This window comes from Trichomonas vaginalis, chromosome IV (assembly GCF_026262505.1).
Source record: "Trichomonas vaginalis G3 chromosome IV, whole genome shotgun sequence".
Classification (NCBI taxonomy): domain Eukaryota; phylum Parabasalia; order Trichomonadida; family Trichomonadidae; genus Trichomonas; species Trichomonas vaginalis.
In genome coordinates this window covers 15,114,142-15,131,932 of record NC_067206.1, presented here as the reverse complement: position 1 = coordinate 15,131,932, position 17,791 = coordinate 15,114,142, and the positions used below count along the sequence as shown (strand labels likewise).

At 32.6% G+C, this 17,791-nt stretch overlaps 6 protein-coding genes across 6 annotated transcripts, besides 6 other annotated features; 1 reads left to right on the top strand and 5 right to left on the bottom strand.

Moving 5' to 3' along the window:
* Positions 1-8,068: part of a mobile genetic element that runs on past the window's edge.
* Positions 8,069-8,449: 381 nt separating this feature from the next.
* TVAGG3_0096450 (serine threonine-protein phosphatase family) lies at positions 8,450-8,692 on the bottom strand (the record flags this gene model as incomplete). The annotated part of the gene is made up of 1 exon (XM_051222639.1): positions 8,450-8,692. One exon carries the CDS (start codon positions 8,690-8,692, stop codon positions 8,450-8,452), a length of 243 nt encoding a protein of 80 aa, XP_051107625.1.
* Positions 8,693-8,710: 18 nt separating this feature from the next.
* Positions 8,711-9,073, bottom strand: TVAGG3_0096440 (uncharacterized protein; the record flags this gene model as incomplete). The annotated part of the gene is made up of 1 exon (XM_051222638.1): positions 8,711-9,073. One exon carries the CDS (start codon positions 9,071-9,073, stop codon positions 8,711-8,713), a length of 363 nt encoding a protein of 120 aa, XP_051107624.1.
* Positions 9,074-10,533: 1,460 nt separating this feature from the next.
* Positions 10,534-10,614: a terminal%2Cinverted (terminal inverted repeat of MuDR-N2_TV transposon ID:TVAGG3_0096430).
* Positions 10,534-10,740: a mobile genetic element.
* Positions 10,741-13,739: 2,999 nt separating this feature from the next.
* Positions 13,740-13,770: a terminal%2Cinverted (terminal inverted repeat of rnd_1_family_319/TvMULE1 transposon ID:TVAGG3_0096410).
* Positions 13,740-14,713: a mobile genetic element.
* Positions 13,930-14,136, top strand: TVAGG3_0096420 (uncharacterized protein; the record flags this gene model as incomplete). The annotated part of the gene is made up of 1 exon (XM_051222637.1): positions 13,930-14,136. The coding sequence occupies one exon, from the start codon at positions 13,930-13,932 to the stop codon at positions 14,134-14,136; it is 207 nt and encodes a 68-aa protein (XP_051107623.1).
* Positions 14,714-14,894: 181 nt separating the features above from the next.
* Positions 14,895-15,221, bottom strand: TVAGG3_0096400 (uncharacterized protein; the record flags this gene model as incomplete). The annotated part of the gene is made up of 1 exon (XM_001313994.2): positions 14,895-15,221. The coding sequence occupies one exon, from the start codon at positions 15,219-15,221 to the stop codon at positions 14,895-14,897; it is 327 nt and encodes a 108-aa protein (XP_001313999.2).
* Positions 15,222-15,383: 162 nt separating this feature from the next.
* TVAGG3_0096390 (uncharacterized protein) lies at positions 15,384-15,620 on the bottom strand (the record flags this gene model as incomplete). Its single annotated transcript, XM_051222636.1, has 1 exon — positions 15,384-15,620. One exon carries the CDS (start codon positions 15,618-15,620, stop codon positions 15,384-15,386), a length of 237 nt encoding a protein of 78 aa, XP_051107622.1.
* A 770-nt stretch (positions 15,621-16,390) lies between these two features.
* Positions 16,391-16,960, bottom strand: TVAGG3_0096380 (uncharacterized protein; the record flags this gene model as incomplete). Its single annotated transcript, XM_051222635.1, has 1 exon — positions 16,391-16,960. The coding sequence occupies one exon, from the start codon at positions 16,958-16,960 to the stop codon at positions 16,391-16,393; it is 570 nt and encodes a 189-aa protein (XP_051107621.1).
* Positions 16,961-16,996: 36 nt separating this feature from the next.
* Positions 16,997-17,791: part of a mobile genetic element that runs on past the window's edge.

Sequence of the window (17,791 nt, the reverse complement as noted above, 5' to 3'; positions counted from 1 at the left end):
CATAAATCTTATACCATGCCAAGTTGTTCATATTTTGTAGAAATATAAACGTTTTCTCCAAGGTCTTCTATTCCTATTGATTTTTAACAAGTTGCATTTTTCCTGTCATAAATAATATCGAGATGGTATTCTCCCTCGTCAATGTTATACTGTTTTGCATATTCGATATAGATATCGTTTATTTTTTCTTGGAAAAGCTTGAAGAGTTTGTTCTAAGTTTACAAGCAAACTAACTTGTAAAAAGTTTTCCCTGTTCAATTTTCTCATACAATATCGTTTTTCTTTGTTATAGTAAATGAACTTCAAAAACCGACCGTAAATGGGAAACCATGTATGGCTTCTGAAATGAACTTCATTCTACGAAAGCCAATAGCTTTTGTGACAGATGGGTCTCTTAGCCATCTTAATGGGTAGTCAAAACAATAGCCTTCATGCTTTACGTCTCTGTCTCAAACTTTTGACCGACATTAGTAAAAAGTTCATCTAATGGTTTTAGTTGTAGCAACTCTTGAATTTTCTTTTTCTATTGAAAGCATATTTTTATCTAGAATAAAAATGTCAAATGAAACAGCGTCTATGAGAGAAATACAACACAACCGAACAACTCATTTGCAAGCTCTAAATAAGAACACAACAAACTTTTCAAATATTCTAAGATATCTGAGTCATTGAAAGAGGAAACTTAAAACTGACATTAAACCTTTAACAGATGAGTTTCTATTTCAAGACAAGAAAGAACAATACTGTCTGTATAAATCCAACAAAAGGAACTTTTAAACGAGAAACCTATAAATGAACTTCTTTTGAAAGCAGATGTTGACAACAAAGCTGACAAAGAATATGTAGACGATGCAATAGCAAAAGAAGAAGAAAGAGCTAACAATGCTTATGCAACAAAAAGAACATACTCATCCTGAACTAGCAGCCAAACATATGTTGAAAATAAATGTCAAGTGAAGTGACAGAGATGAAAACACGAATATTCCTAAAAAGAACCTCATATACATTCTAATAATCTGAAATAACAGACTTAAACCGTTAGCCTTGAAGAAAGCGGAATTAAGGATTGTGTGGCTAGTGCGTTAGAGAAAGCAGATAAGAATATGTGATGAAAAAGATAAAGAAATTATAGAAAGGGTTGACTGGTACCCATGAATGGACATCGAAGATTTTAAAACACTAAAGCCGATACAGGATGGGTTTCAGGATGTTTAGACCTTAAAAGCAGATAAAACTTATTTGTTAACGATGAGTTAGAGAAGAAAGCAGATAAGAACCATACACATACAAGTTTTACAACTGTTGCTATAGAAAGTATTGAAGGAAGGTTTGAACGTCATGGGTGGGGATGTATTATATTGTAAACCTCACTAACTTTCCACAAGGTTTAACATCGGATGACGACATAACGACGATGAGAAACATTAGATGTAAAGAATGTTTATGTCATGAAGGATGAAACATAATATTAAATTCACTGTGCTCAAGATTTATATGACAAGACAGGCAGACAAAACAGAGATCTAACATTAAAGACAGAATGCTTCAAACCATTTATATCCTATAGGCTTCTATTTATACGTCAATGAACTTACCAGACCAGAAACAGTTTCTGGGTTTTGGACTTGGACTCAAATAGTCGCAGGTTTTTATTGTGCAAACTCTTCAAAGGAAACAGGTGGAAGTTAAACGATTTCAGGTGCAAATTTACCTGCACACAGTCACTACATAGATTTAAGTACATCTCAAGCAGGTTTGCATAGTCATAGATTTTTGGGATTGGTCAGGAATGACAAAAGGTAAGGATATGATGTTAAAGAGGACGTTAAGTTTTGCTATAAATTTGTTACTGGAATAACATGATGTAGGAGAAACCATACGACACTCGCGTTTAGAGATATACGCAAAACAGAACGGGACAAAGTAAAGAATACATGCCACCTTACATGACAGTTTACGATGGTAATAGAAAATGCTTAGTCGTCATTTCAACTTCTTTAGCATATTCGTCAAGGAGTTGTCTATATTTGTGTTAGGAACTGTTTTTGAAGTATACCACCTTGAACTTTGAACAATTTGAAACGAGGTCTGGACAATAGTCGTTTTATCTTCTGCTTGCAGTGTGCTACATTTTTTGCCAATGTTTGCCTAAAACTTTCAAATAATATCTCTTGTATCTGTTCTTCTAATTTTTAACGAAACACGATGTGAGTACCTGTCGGTGCCCATTGTTTGTCATAGTCAATAGTAATTTTCAGTAATGGTCGCGTTTAGGTATTTCTATTTTACTTTGGTCACACTTTCCTGAAGTTTGAGAGCCCGGCATTCTTTCTTGTTTGTCTCTTTTGGACTAAATTATTAAATATATATCCTTTCTCTAAGTCAGGGTTGTTTGTTTTCATTTTCCTTCCCGGGGGGAGTGGTTTCCAAACCTTTTTGTTTTACGGCTATTGTAAATATTTAAAACTTGTTCTCATCTTTGCCATGGAGGAAGTGTCTATATTTGTTCGTCATATGACATTTCCATTGCTTCACCACCTTGGTGGTTGGTTAAGTCTCTTAACATTTTTATACAAACCGTCAATGACACCATGAGCAGAAATGGTTTTTGTCGACACATGATAAATTGGTTTACATTTTTTGAACGCAGATAGTTTTTTTACCAATCAATCTGATTGAAAGAACTTTCACAGTCAGAATGTCAGTTTTGTTGGATGGTAATTTGTCAACCGAATATTGTCAAAGCAGTTTTCACCTAATATATTTTTGGACCACAATAGGTATGGCTTCACAGTACTCTTGTGTTTTTGACACGACAAATATTAGCCAGTATGGGTGGTCCATCTGTTCTAACTCTTCGAATGTTTTCCAAGATAATCTTAAACCAAGCATTTTGGTGTTGAACTAAAAGATTTTTTACCATGAGTGCTTTTCTTTTGGTCGGCTTTGAAACATAGGGGTCCTTGTTTGGATTCGTCATTTTTTTATCTATAAGAATGGGTTAATTTGGCGCATTTGAACGGAGTTGCCCATCCTAGATCTTTTACCCGCAGTGGGAAACATAGCCAGAGTGTATTTGGAGTTGGGAAGAGAAGATTTTGAGTACATTAAGGTTAATACTTAAGAGAAAGCACAACCTATTATACAAACTGTATCAGAAAGGTTGGATTGTAGCACGAGAATGCAACAAATCTTATTCTCAAATCTGAAACAGAGGAAAAGTTCAAAGGATGATGGACAATGTAGGAAGACAAGCAGAGAAACTAATTATAACAAAGCAAATGAACTTACTAAAAAAGCGCAGACACTATATGGACCAAGGTGAAAGATTTCTTTAAAGAGGCATTAATAACAATGCGACAACAGTGGGGTAGCAATAACCAACCCTCAACCGCCCTCAAACGTGGGGAATGTAAAAGTTTTTTAAACTGAGATGGAAAATGGAACAATACAGCCTTGAGACAAATGGGTTTTCAAGATTGGATTTGTCGGCTTCCAGCAGTTACACCACGTGTTTTGTCAAGTTCTTCCTATACCTCAGGAAGTTTTGACGCGCTTAAAACCAACAAAAAAACAACGCAGTTGAAAACAAATCCAAACTAAAATTTTTTACTGAGAATGAGAATGACCGAAGAAGTTGAAACGGTAGATTTGACCACCACAAAAAAAAGTTCAGAACCATTGTCAAAACATGTCAAAGAATCTTACAGAATGAAGAGAAAAATTCCAATATTATAGAAAAGTGCCGGTCTGAAATACAAACCCTAACTAAAAGTCACTTTTATCAAAAATGGAACGGGCAAGTATCTTCAAAAAAAGAAACAGACTCTCACAAATAAATATTGAAGTCTGAAGGAGCTTTCGAGACAACAGATGGAAAAGTTTACTTCACTGACCACAGTTCATTATAGAAATTCTCATTGACTTAGAGTCGAAATATTATCAAACTTTACAACAAAACACAAAAGTTTGAAAGGAACACAAAACAAATGGCATATGATATTTAATGAAGATGTTTGACGACACAACTGTTTCTGCAAGTGGAAGTAAGTCGAGAAACCGAAAAGTGACAAAAACCGATAGCAAGAAGAAAAAACCAAAAAACTGAAGATAAACCAAAAACAAAGTTTAGTTTGGAAAACTTAAACCAAGTCATCACCTTCATTAGCTGGTAATGGAGTTTGGCGTCAAAAGACTTATGGCAGCAGGCCGTGTTTATGTAAAGTAAGAAAAAATATTTTTTTATTTTTATAAAAAATGCCCCCATCATAGAATGGAATTAGAAAATCTGCCTGAATAAAGCAGAAGTTGCAAAGATATGGTTGGAGAGTTCTCGAAGAATTTTTAAATATAGGAAGGGAAGAACCCCATAAAAGTCTATGACAAATGGCTGGTCTGACCTAGAAATGGTAATTTGGGAAAAAGCACGTGCCAATTAATCCAAACAGACTAGAGAGGTTAGAAAGAAGAAACGTCCTTATGGACATTGCCTTTCGATTTAGTGATACTTGCATGAAGTAAAAATTTATTTTTTTAAAAGGCATTTTTTTCATTTTATTTGAAATGTACGCTGAGTTTGTTGGAGAGACGCGTTTGGGAACTTGTTTGTTTAGATGAGAAATTGAAATGGCATACCATTTAAAACAATATATTTTACATATATTAAATTGCTTTCGAAGTTGAAAACAAGAACAAAAGTAAGCAGATACCAAAAACGTTAGCTATATCTTTTACAAATGCTGGTAGGACTATTTCAGATGAAGAAATTTCATCCCGAGTATACAGGTTTGACTATCCAATTCGTTGCTTCACCAAGTCTTCAGATGCAAAGGCATGGATTTAGAAAGAGTTTTTTTTCAAATAGAACTAACGCATTTATGTTCTGAGTATATTTTCATGGGCAGTATAAAGGTTGCTGTATGGTCTAAATAGACAAATTTGGACGAAATGAGAATCTTTACAGTTCGTTCAGACGAAAGTCTTAAGAAACTCTAAATGACTTTCCAAACTCAAATGAACAAGATATTATTGCGGTAATTTCAAGAAAATACGACTCTTTACTAAATGGATACATACTATCTGAAACTAGAATATGAAACAAGATGAACTCCAACCGTTTTCATTTCAAAAGATTGAAATTAACCCTCGCAAGAGATTTACAGAGTTTTTATTTTGGAAAGTAGACAAACGTTCTTGGGCAATTTCTTCGGTTAACTAAACCAGAACGCAACCATTACCAACCAAAGATGGTCCATTTTAAATTTATACTTCCACCGCAAGATTTGACAGTTTAATAGAAACGTGTTTGACCCTCAAAATGTTATGTGTCCATGCAAGTTTCAGTTCAAGCAACAATAGTTTTTCTATGTATTGGTAAAGGACTTTTATGACTTGCTTCTAAAATTCTACGACCACCTAGTAACTAGTTTTCCTGACTTTCAAAGTTTGGTTGCACAAACAAATGGTGTGAACATATTATTCCATTGTACTATGACTTTTTATCTCAATTGTCTTTCATATATAACTACGGAAAAGTGCTTGAAAAAGTAATTGAATGTGAAGATATTTAGAAAATAACATTTTTTCCTAATATCGTAGAAAACTCATGAAAACAATTTATTTTTTGACACTTTCACAAAAAACATAAAAAAAAGTGAAGTTAAAATGGATGTTTTACTGAACTGGTTGGATGCCCGCCTTCTGAGAGTTTATGGTAGAACGGCTGGACCCGAGAAGTGGAACAGTGGCTCTGAAGAATTTGGTATTAATTCGTGGAATTGGACTCTCTCTGTTTGGAGTAGTATCCAAGGACGCTTGCAAAGAACTTTATAATGGCTTCCTTCTTTTTTGGCTTGCTTTATGTCGTTCGTAGGTGTCCCGTCTGGTATTTGAATTGGAATTCCGTTTCAAATTTCGATTTTTCCAGCGCACCTCTTCCAGACAACGCAGCAGCGAGGGACTTGTTGGCCTTTGGTCCTTGCCAAGTACTGCTTAACAACTCATTTATCTCTATAAGGTAAATTGCCTCATCTAATGGCTCGATGTTTGTCCATTGTTCTGTTTCAGACATAGTCTTGTACTTTTTCAGAAACAATACTTGTATCTTGTTTCAGAACTAGTCTTGTACTGTTTCAGAACATACTTGTACTTTTCAGAACAAACTTGTCTTTTTCAGAACAAATTTTCCGTAAACTCTCAATTTGTGAGAAAAATTTTCTGTTTTCAGTAAACACATACTTGTACTTTTTTCAGAAAATAACTTGTACTTTTTTCAGAACAATAACTTGTACTGCTGTTCAGAACAATACTTGTACTTTTTCAGAACAATACTTGCACTGCTTCAGAACAATACTTGTACTTTTTCAGAACATACTTGTACTGTTTCAGAACTAGTATTGTACTGTTTCAGACAATGTCCGAACGTACCACCAAACCAGTCATTGCCCAAACCAAGAGGAACCTAAAAGCACCAGCCCCTGAACCTCAGTTCCAGCAAGTACCTCCGATTTACTACCAAATTTCCCACGCTCAAAGGTTACTACCACCACCAAGCTTCCCGAACTTAAAACCCTCCTCAGCCTATGCCTTTACTTCCGCCAACCGCTATTGGATGATTATGCAAAACCCTGCCCCACAATTCCAACTCAATCAAGAGAGACCAAAGAGTTCGAGGAAGGTCTGAACCCGTTAGCAAAGAAGTATGCTACTACCATATTGGAGAAGAAAGTTGTTCCGACAATCAAAAAATGATAATTTAGGGTAGAAGGTTAGGATCTAAACCTCTTTTTCTACCCTCTTGAATTTTCATGATTTCCATCGTAAAATGTTTTTGTCATGGCCTTCTTTCCGTAAATGTTTTGGTCAAGACTTCTTCGTAAATGTTTTGTCAGACTTCTTTAATCGTAATGAGTGTAAAAATGTTTTGTAAGACTTTCTTCGTAAATGTTTGTCCAAGACTTCTCATCGTAAATGTTTTGTCAAACATGAACGTAAATGTTTTGTCAAGACTTTTCTTCGTAATGAGTGTAAAGGACCCATAAAATAAAGGTTTATGGTTAGAATGTAGATCTAACATGTTTTCTAACATGTTTTTCTAAACCTCAATGAATTTTCATGAATTTTCCCGAATAAAAATTAAGTTTAGTTTTTATTTTGTATTTTTTGTATTAAAAGATCCATGATTTCAGGGATTTTTTTTGACGAAGGTGTCCAATGTTCACTTCGTCAAAAAATAACAGTTTATTATGATGAAAAAGTGTCATTTTATTTTTTTATTTTTGTATGTAAGATATGATTCAGGGATTTTTTTTTGACGACAGTGTCCAATGTTTCACTTCGTCAAAAAAATAACAGTTTATCTAATGAAAAAGTGTCCACCATTTTTTTTCTTCGTAAAATGTTTCTTGTCAAGACTTCTTCGTACATGTTTTGTCATGACTTCATCGTAACATGTTTTTGTCATGACTTCATCGGTACATTTTTGTGAAGAATAATTAGGCAACAGTCTGAATTCAGACGGTTGGGTTTTTATATAAAATTCATGCAGGAATTTCTTGAGTTTTGTTGAAAGAAATACGGTGGAGCCAAAAGTGGCTCGACCCTAAACACAACATTTTAATGAGCTTACAAGGGTGATTATGAATGAATCAAAGGTATTACCATACATCCTGACCTCGTTCATTTTTGTTGCTTGAATTCACCAAAAATAAAGTTTATGTTAGAATGTTAGATCTAAACATGTTTTCTAACATTTTTGTTTTCTAACCTCTTGAAATTTTCAATGAATTTTTCCCGAAATAAAAAATAAAGTTAGTTTTATTTTTTTTTATTTTTTTTATTTTGTATATAAAATAAAATGTGCAACAAAATCGCAACAAAACACTTCAACAACAACTACAAAGCACCAAACTCGTTAGTCAGTGAAATCCAACATCTATGTAGTAGAGATGAAAAGCTTCATTCCTTCTTCCAATATACTTTTCGAAACACATCCAGAAGATAAAGCAAGAACTTTTTAACCAAGTATTTAGACTGTAGTGCGAAAGATGAAACAAATGAACAGTATCTTTAATGAAATGCCAGGACCTCATCGACCCATTTGCCCTAAACTACCTGAAATTCAGGATGTTAAATCAGCCTGCAGCATATCCAGTACACCCAGACTTTTATGAAGTCGAAAACCCTAATGGAACATATGAAAATGTTTTCGACCCAGATGCTATTATTGTTCATGCTTCATTTTCTGGTGCGCAAAACTCTTTCTTATGTCTGATGAATGACTTTTACGAAAAACCTACAAAGTTATACGAACCACCAAGTGGAAGTATTTCAGACTTTCAAGTATGGTTTACTACAGATGGAAGAAAAAGAATAATTCCATTATACCATGCGTTTTACTTAGAACTTAGTTTCATATACAACTACTATCGAACGGTAAAAATATAATTTTTTAATACGGTTGAGGTGTTGGATTTGGTTGCCAACTAGACTGTGGTGCAGGTTCAGGCTGTTGTATAACAGGAGCTTGCTCTTCTGGTTCAGGGTCTTTAGGTATAATACCAACAAACTGACCTACCCTTTTACCAATATTTTTGACACCGTTCCAAATTCCTCTTCCTACGGTTTTTATTCCATTCCATATACCTCTTCCAACATTTCGAAAGAAGTTTCCTATCTTACTGAAGAAACCCATTTTACTATATGTAAAAATCTAATGTCCGCCTAGTCTCTTACGTTTCCTGTTGAGTTCCATAGCATTCTTTAACTGGAGCTCATACATTCTGTTTCTCCTCTGGTAGAAAACATATTCTGGGTCAACTCCTGTGTTCGCGTCATCTGCATAAAGTTGTTTATATCCCACTTCAGGGTTTGTATAAAACTCTTTCCATCTCATATTTGCATACCATGGTGGCAAACCTAACGCAGCGTCATTTGACATGGCAGTTTGCATTTGTACATCTGTTGGCACTTGACCATAGTTTGCCATTGCAGTTTGTATTCTAACTTCATTTGGAATATTCTCTGGGTTTGGTTGTCCAGGTTGCTGTGCATTCGCGAAGTTCTGTGCGTCCATTTAATATTAGATAAAAATATCTCTTACGAGTACATATACTGAACATTTGCAGGCATTGGTTCATCTTCATATTCTCTATATCTTTCTGCCACGTCAAAGAAATAAATGACACAATGGAAAAAACCTAAAACAAGTAGTCCTATTTCAAACCACATTTACTTACTAATAAAATTTCTTTGTTATGACACTTTCTCCGGTTTATAGGACCTCTCTCATATTCTATCTTGTCATATATAAACTCATAGTCATGTATGTCCTCTAACCATCTCATAACGGTTTCCAAACCACTTTTATCGGATGTAAAGTAAAAGCATGGATGGTTATGTAAAACGTCTAAAGTTTCTAAAGAGTCTCTCAAAGTCCAGTCTACTTGGTATTGAAAATCCCATGTGTTATAGAACGGTGGGTCCACTATAAAGAAAACATTTTCCTTGTCTTTATATTTTTCATACAACTCTGTCCAATAACATCTCACAAACTCTTACCCTCAATATATTTTTCTATGTCCTCTTTGAAAACATTTGTATAGTTAAGATATAAAACTTTGACATAAGTGTTTCAATGTCATGAACTCTTATAGCACCACTATATAATAGTCTAGCAGATATACTATCCCAGTCTATATATTCTGCTTTTTTCAAAACCTCTCTCACAATATTTTTGTTATCTAATGGTATACGTTCCATCTTACCTATAGGTATCTTTTCTTTTAACTCTTTCAATATATTGTTTGTGTCTGGTATATGTTTGAGACGGTCCATATAGTTGTCGAAGTCATTGCATATAATCTTTGAGTCTGGGAATATTGTATGGCACAAATGGGATATATAGAAACTTCCACCGAACAAATCTACAAATGTTAGACCATTCGGTAGTTTCTTAAGTTCTCTCAATATAATATCTTTACATTTACTCTTATTTCCAAAGAACGGTAACGGAGGTTTTGTAAAATTCATTTATATATAATAATAAAAATGTTTTTATCCGAAAAGTGACAGAAAAGTGACAAAGCATGAAAACATATATAATTTGTGAAAAGCGACACATTATATAATGTTTTCGACCCAGAAGAAGGCTTCTTCCCAGAAGCAATGGAGGAAGAAGAAGAGTCCTCCGAATTCACACCAGAAGACTAACAATTTTCCGAATATAAACTTCATTTATACTAAACATCTTCAGGGCTAGAGGGCACGAAGTGCCTGGAGGCCCCACTACCTTTTTTTTTTTTTTTTTTTTTGAAAATATCATTATTATCAATAGAGGAATAAAACTAATATAAAATTTCAAGTGAATTTTTTGAGTCCTGTTTGACATCGATTTGTCGGTGTGTGTCAACTGGCTGACATTTATATTAAAGTCTGACATGTCAGGAGTGTCCCAATAGTTTTTTATCGAAAAGATCTTTTATGAAAGTTTATAATTTCTAATAAACTAGCTTTGATAATTTATAATCATGAGAGGTTATCGATTTTGTAATTTAATCGTCGTCGTTATCGATTTTGTAATTTAATCGTTATCGTCTTTTTCTAAACGTGCATTTTTACATTAAAAGCAATGCAACTCCAAAATTAATTGGTATTTAGACTTTAATTAGGTGCAGACAAACGAAATGCAGTCCAAATATTTTGGTGATATATGAATTACATAAATTTAGGGAAATTGAAATTATATCTTTTTAAATTTTTAGGAAAACAGATTTATAGAATTGTTTAAGTCATCAAAATAATGCAGACTTAGGTCAAATTTTCCAAATTTAATCATTTGCAAGACTTTCAAGCGACTTCAAAATGTCGAAATATAAGTCCAAAAATAAAATTACGATTACAGTCTATCCTCAATTATTATCACGCTAATTATTGAGTGACCCATGCGTTCGTATGTATGTAATACCTTTTAAAAAGGAGATGAGAGAGATAAACTACATTTACAATTTAAATCTGATGTATTTACTTGTTACATTTACAAATGTAAATGTTTCTCGTAATGTTTACATTTTGTAAGTATAACGAATAAAAATGACGCACTTTTTTTACAAAGTCAAATTATGCGATACAACTTTACTTGTTACATTTACAAATGTAAATGTTTCTCGTAATGTTTACATTTTGTAAGTATAACGAATAAAAATGACGCACTTTTTTTACAAAGTCAAATTATTGTTCGATTTTTGCAGCTTGTAAACGATTAATTGTATAAAGCAATTGATATTAGCACGACATAACTGAATAATTCTAATATTGAAATCAAAAGCCCTTAAAATATCATGATATTTTAATTTCATAACAAATCTAGGAGACTATTTGATGAAAACATATCCGATGTGGTTTTGTTGTATTATATAACTTGTTATTGACTTCTTAGCTTTCCAAATTTTTTTCGATAATGAGAAAACGAATGAAAAATCAACATTTGGTCCATTTAAAATTTGATTTGTTTACATTTTTTTTACTTTTTGAATTTCAATTTATATTTTCCTCAAGAAATACTTTAGATTTTAAGAAACTAAATCATATAATCTACTAAGAAAATATATTAAATCCTATAATACTCAAAGTTTTGTGATAAATCCGATCTTTTTTATTTTACTTTTATTATGTTTTTGCAAACTTAAGGTCCTCACTAGGTAAAACATAATACTCTTTGAAGTTAAGTATTTTCACAAAGAGAGGACCAACAATATCAAAAGATTGAATAAAGATTTGTATTATTTTATTTATTTTTAAGAACATGTTTAAGAACCCTCATTATCTCCACGAATATTGCATATTTTTCTATTCTAAGACCACCAAAATTACGTTTTAATATAGAAAATAACATATTTATGTGATGCTAAAGTCGAAGTCCTTAAAAAATTAGTGTTAAACATCCATTTATTACAAAATTGAAGAAATATGTGTAAAATATAACACATAATTTAGTTATTTGACTCAATTATTAGTTATGCAATATCAGTTGTGTTTATATCTGCGTTATATCACGAGATGCATTGAATTGTCATAATTAGATCACCGTAAATCTTATCAATTTTTGATACACTTCCGGTGAAAAATTTAGCCTTGACAATAGGATGAAATATATTGTAAAAAAATAAATTTTAGATTTTGAAGTTTATCATTTCGAATAATGAAATATAAACAATACAAATTTTCTGTCGTTTCGAGATTCATAAATGATCGGAATCTTCCAGCTCCGACTGAAATAGAACTTTCGGAAGCTAATTTTCAAGACGAATCTTCTTTATTAAGATTTATTTTGGATATCCCTAAGGATTTAAGCTTTTCCATTGACTCATATTCAATGAATCTTTTGATACATTTCATTATCGAGCAATCTACACAAAATGAAACAATATTAAAATTCACAATTCAAAATATCACTTCTTCGAATATCTTTCAAATAGATTTGATACTACTGGAAAATTTATTCGAATATTTATCGCATTATATTAACCAGATTTTTTTCATTTTTTCATTAAAATTAATTCATTTTAAAGCTTTAGATAACATACAATACCTTTATTTATCAACATTTTCCGATCAATATGATGAGATATTACGTTTCATAAGCAGCAGTGACAATTCTCTCTATATCATCGATACATTTATTGCTTTGATTAAAAACAATATTCTTGACGTTGAATTCTTCCAAAACGCAGTTTTACTCAAGAAAGAAATTTTTTCTAGTATTATTGAGTACGAAAATCAATATTCAACTTATGCAATTGCAAATTTCTTTACAAAATTATTAAAATATTACCCAGGATATGCAACTGCTCTTCCATGTTCGGATATACTAATATCAAATTATTTCAACTTTTTTAATGACGTGAATTCAATTATAAATAACGAAGATTTTGTTTATCTTCTCAAATTTATAGTTTTATTTTATAAAGCAGTCGATATAACATCTGAGATGGCTTTAGAATTCATAAAAACACTTGAAATTCTGCGAAGTCTTTCTCCTCACTATTCATTTACAGAGTATGTAGTTCAGGGGTATTATTGTGTACTTCCTCTTATACCCATGCAAATTTCATCTACCGATTTTTTAAATTCACATGAATTTTTAATTAATTATGCAATTGAGAATTCAAATCTTCACAAATATTTGAAATTATATTCCAGATGTTTCCGCAGATTTGATAGCGATGAAATATTCAAAAATGTTTTTCATATCTTAAACCTTGTAGAAGTTACAACAGAATATTTATCAGAAAATCAGGATCTTTCTGAGAAACAGATCTTTATTTGCAACGATATCCTAACGAGGGTTAATTTAATTTTTATTTTTTATTTCAAGTTTGAGTAAACTTTCAAGATAATCTATATAAGCCTTTTGATGTTCTTCATCTAGATTCTTGTTTAATATGTGATGAATTTGATTTTTTTTTGAAAATTCAAGATAAAATTCTTTTTTATCTTGATCAACAACATGAACAATTCGAGTACAGCGTAACATTTCATCAATATTTTCTGTTTTCTTCGTTTCTAGATATTTTTCAAATATTTCTTGCGGAATCTCATTTTGATATACCCATTTATTTTTTTCCGGATGCTGATCTTTGTACTTAACGAAATATTGCTTGACTATTCGCTCAGAAACAACATATTCGATCTCTTTTCTCTTTCTCATTGAATATTTGTGACACTTTTGAATTCAATCAAATCAAAAATATTTGAAATTGCTAGAATTTTTTTCTTTCTCATGAATATTTGAAATGACTCAAAAGGAAAACTCGTTCGATTCAATTCAATTTTGAATCAGAATTTTTTAAGGACCAATAAATCAAATTATGTTAAGAAAATCTTTTTTTAACTCAGAGTATCAAAAGTACGTTAAACCTTCAATTTTATCTCATGTCGGAAAGCGAACCGACAATAGTGGAAGAGAATCAAACTATATCAGTATCCATCCAAGCTATTGTTGATGAAGAAAAAGGAGATGGAGCTGATATGCTGGATTTAATTCAAAATGAATTGAATTCCCGTAAAAAATTGAAATATAGAATGGAAATACCTGAAAATCCCCAATTCCAATTCTCAAGGAAAGATATAGCAAATTAAAATTTACAGATCCTACAGAAGCTGCTATATTTATTGCAAAAGATTCATATAATTCTTTTTATCCATTAAATTTTGAGCAAGGAAAAAAGTTTCGTTGTCCTAACTGCCAATTTTGCATGGAGCTTGTAAAGACTCATGAAAATAGTCAACTTTTCTTCATTCCAGTAATTAAACACGAGCATAGAGCAAAGCAATGCAAGCCGAGTAACAATATACCAAAAATTCTTAAGTTGCAAGCAGGAAAAAAAGTCTATGAATTAGCAAATTCTGATAATGTTCCTCAATGCAAAGAAATTTTTGCAAAAGAATTGAATATTCCCAATGCAACTTATACGATGTTCCATAATATAGTAAATAAACTTAAAGGAACCACAAAGGGGGGATAGAATTCAATCTTACAATTATTTCTCAACAATTTTTTCAATCATAAACAAAATCGAACAAGGATTCTGCGAAATGATTTTAGTTAAAGAAGTTAACAATGAAATTGAATTGCATACATTTAAGAAAGGTGATGAATTACCTGAAAATTCAAAAGACTTTCAAATTTATTCATTTATTGTAATTCCTCCAATAAAGTTAGTATACAAGTCTCGTGTACGGAGGCACTGCGTTCCTTCGTATGCAATACTTGTGAATTTGACACTTTACAAAACCGTTAACGTATATTTTACAACACAAACGACAACACCAACTTAACCTTAAATATTTATAAAGCCGCCAACCACTTCACCTTACTACTGTAAAAATAAACGTTCTCACTTACAAAAGTATTGCAACTCTTCCCATTGCTGTGCTTCACACAATAGTTCATATTCTTCAGTATCGCTGCTGTCGCTCCAATCGTCAGAGTCAAAGTCACTGTCAAAATAAATGTTAGTAAGTTTTGACAAAGCTAATGAAACACGTTTACCGTTTGTATCGTATGCTTGTATAAACTTTCCATTCTTCATTCCTTCATAAACGCTCAAACTAACTTTACCCTTTCTCCCTCGTATCTGATAGAATGTATTTTCACGAGGAACGAAGAACAAATTCTTGAACTCATGACCGTTGTAGTTTGTTATCTCAATAGTTTTCGTCATTTACATAAAAATAAAATAAAAATAAAATAAAAAATAAACTTAAAAATAATGATATCACAACCATCACACGTATGAAAACATAGCACAAAAATAAATTTAGGTGAAGTGGTGAGATCTCACCTCTTTTTTCACCTCTTTTTTCACCCACTTGAATTCATTGCTTTATAACTCTCTTCCTTTCTCCAACTCTTCTAACTTCTTCTTAAGTTCAGCAATGTTGTCCTCATGAAGTTTAATCTTTCTCAAAATTCCTTCTTTATCTAATGGTTGCTTTATCTTTCTAAACTGAACTCTACCATCCTTCATAGTATGAATGTAAAAACCTTCTGGAATAATTCCTGATTTAATGTATTCTACCAAAAACTTTTGTTTCATTGCTTCAGTGACTTTAGTCGTCATTTTACTCTAAGGTGAAGCTAGCACAGCGATAATGGATTTCATGACTTTTTAGTATTTCATGCAATCTTAACAGATAGCCTTATAAGTACTTCCAGTGTCCCTAGCTGTCCCTCCTTTTTATATAACTCCATGACATTTATAATCTCGCGAAACTTAACAGGTAGCATAACAGATTAAAATCAGATGAGGTTTTGAACCAAAATTTCTAAGCAACGTTGTCAAGGATTTTGAGGAACTAGGGACAGAGTGTGGCAAAGTCCAAGATTTAATTTATCTTCATCTGTTTCATCAGCTATCTCATCTAATATGCCAATATTTTATTCATAACTCGTGGCAAACTCACTAACTTTCATTATGTTCATCTGCATGCTTCATCTGATAGAAAGTATGACTTTCATTAACTCTGTGAGATAATGAAAACTACTAGGGACAGAGACCATGGCAAAGTTTATGATTTTCATTATTTCCGGAACTTAATGAAAACTACTAGGGACAGAGACCATGGCAAAGTTCATGATTTAATTTATTCTCTCACTAACAACAAACACAAACTCCAACACTAACATCAAGTACTAACCTCAGCACAAATGACAAACACTAACAACAAACACAAACTCCAACACTAACGACAAGTACTAACCTCAGCACAAATGACAAACGCTAACAACAAACACAAACTCCAACACTAACATCAAGTACTAACCTCAGCACAAATGACAAACACTAACAACAAACACAAACTCCAACACTAACGACAAAAATAAATGTCCTCACTTCTTAACAAAGTAATATGTGCTTCTTACACCACCATAGCTCAAACGTTTCTTTTCAAACATCGATTGAAACTTATTTTGAGCCATTGGCTTTAGTCTCTTTTTCTTCAAATACGCCAAGAAATCTTCTTCACATCTTTTCACTTCATAGCCTTCTTTAAACTCCTCCTTGTTAAGTTCTATGAAATCCTTTATCTCATTCTTTGTTGCAATGGCTTCTTCACGAACGACATCGTGAACTATTTCATCATTGCATTCATGAACGACCTCCTCACTGTTCTCATGAACTATTTCATCACTGTTCTCATGTATGACATCCTCATTGCATTCATGTATGACCTCCTTACTGTTCTCATGAACTATTTCATCACTGTTCTCATGAACGACCTCCTCACTGTTCTCATGAACTATTTCATCACTGTTCTCATGTATGACCTCCTCACTGTCTTTCATAAGCGTTTCAAAGTCTCCTTTACTCATTACTTCAATCTCATGCTGTTCACAGTAGTACTTAAACTCACTGTATATGTCTTTGTTGTATGTTATATTGCTTCCCATGTACTCCATGAATTTTTCAAGCACTTCCTCATAATTCACTGTTTCTTTCTTTCCATGACCTTCTAATATCATACTTGCTTCGTAAATATAACTTCTTGCAGAACCGTCTCGCTTTCTACTTCTCTTCACAAATTCTCTCATCTTGCCACCAAATACATTTGAACTACATGCAAAGAATTCATTCTCCTTCGCAAATTCTTTATATCTTCTGTAGCACTCTGTACAATTCCATCCGGATACAAACTTTTCATAGAACTCCTCGTAAAACATTTGGTAAGGTGTTTTTGTTCATTTCGATGAGTTCTTGTTTAGCCCTGGTGAATGGTATCTTCCTTACATCAAATTCACTTAAATCTTTCTTCATGAAGTACGTCAGTAAGTTTGAATAAAACTCTTCATTAAAGCTTTCAATGAGATTTGAGAAATATTCGTAATTTCCTTTGTATCTGCTGCTTACGTCAATGACAACAAATCTTCTGTCGTCTTTGTCAATCTTTACTGAGTTGAAGTTGTTAGATATCATGATGATATTACAAACATTCTCTATCTTTCTTACTGGCTGACACTTCTGATTTAAGTCCAACTGAGTCTCTGTTACTATTGACTTTAGTGCGTCGTGGTTCATGACCTTAGACGTATCGCATGAGCTTAGTTCATTGCATACGATGAGCTTCATGTTCTCAATAGCAGCATTGAATCTACCAACCACATTCTCTATTGCCGTTATATTATTGTTGGCGTACTTGCTAATGAGCTCGCATAGAACATTACTAAGTACATTCTTACCAGTTCCTTGCTTTCCTATTAACAAAAGTACTGTTCCAGTCTTTCCACAAGGAT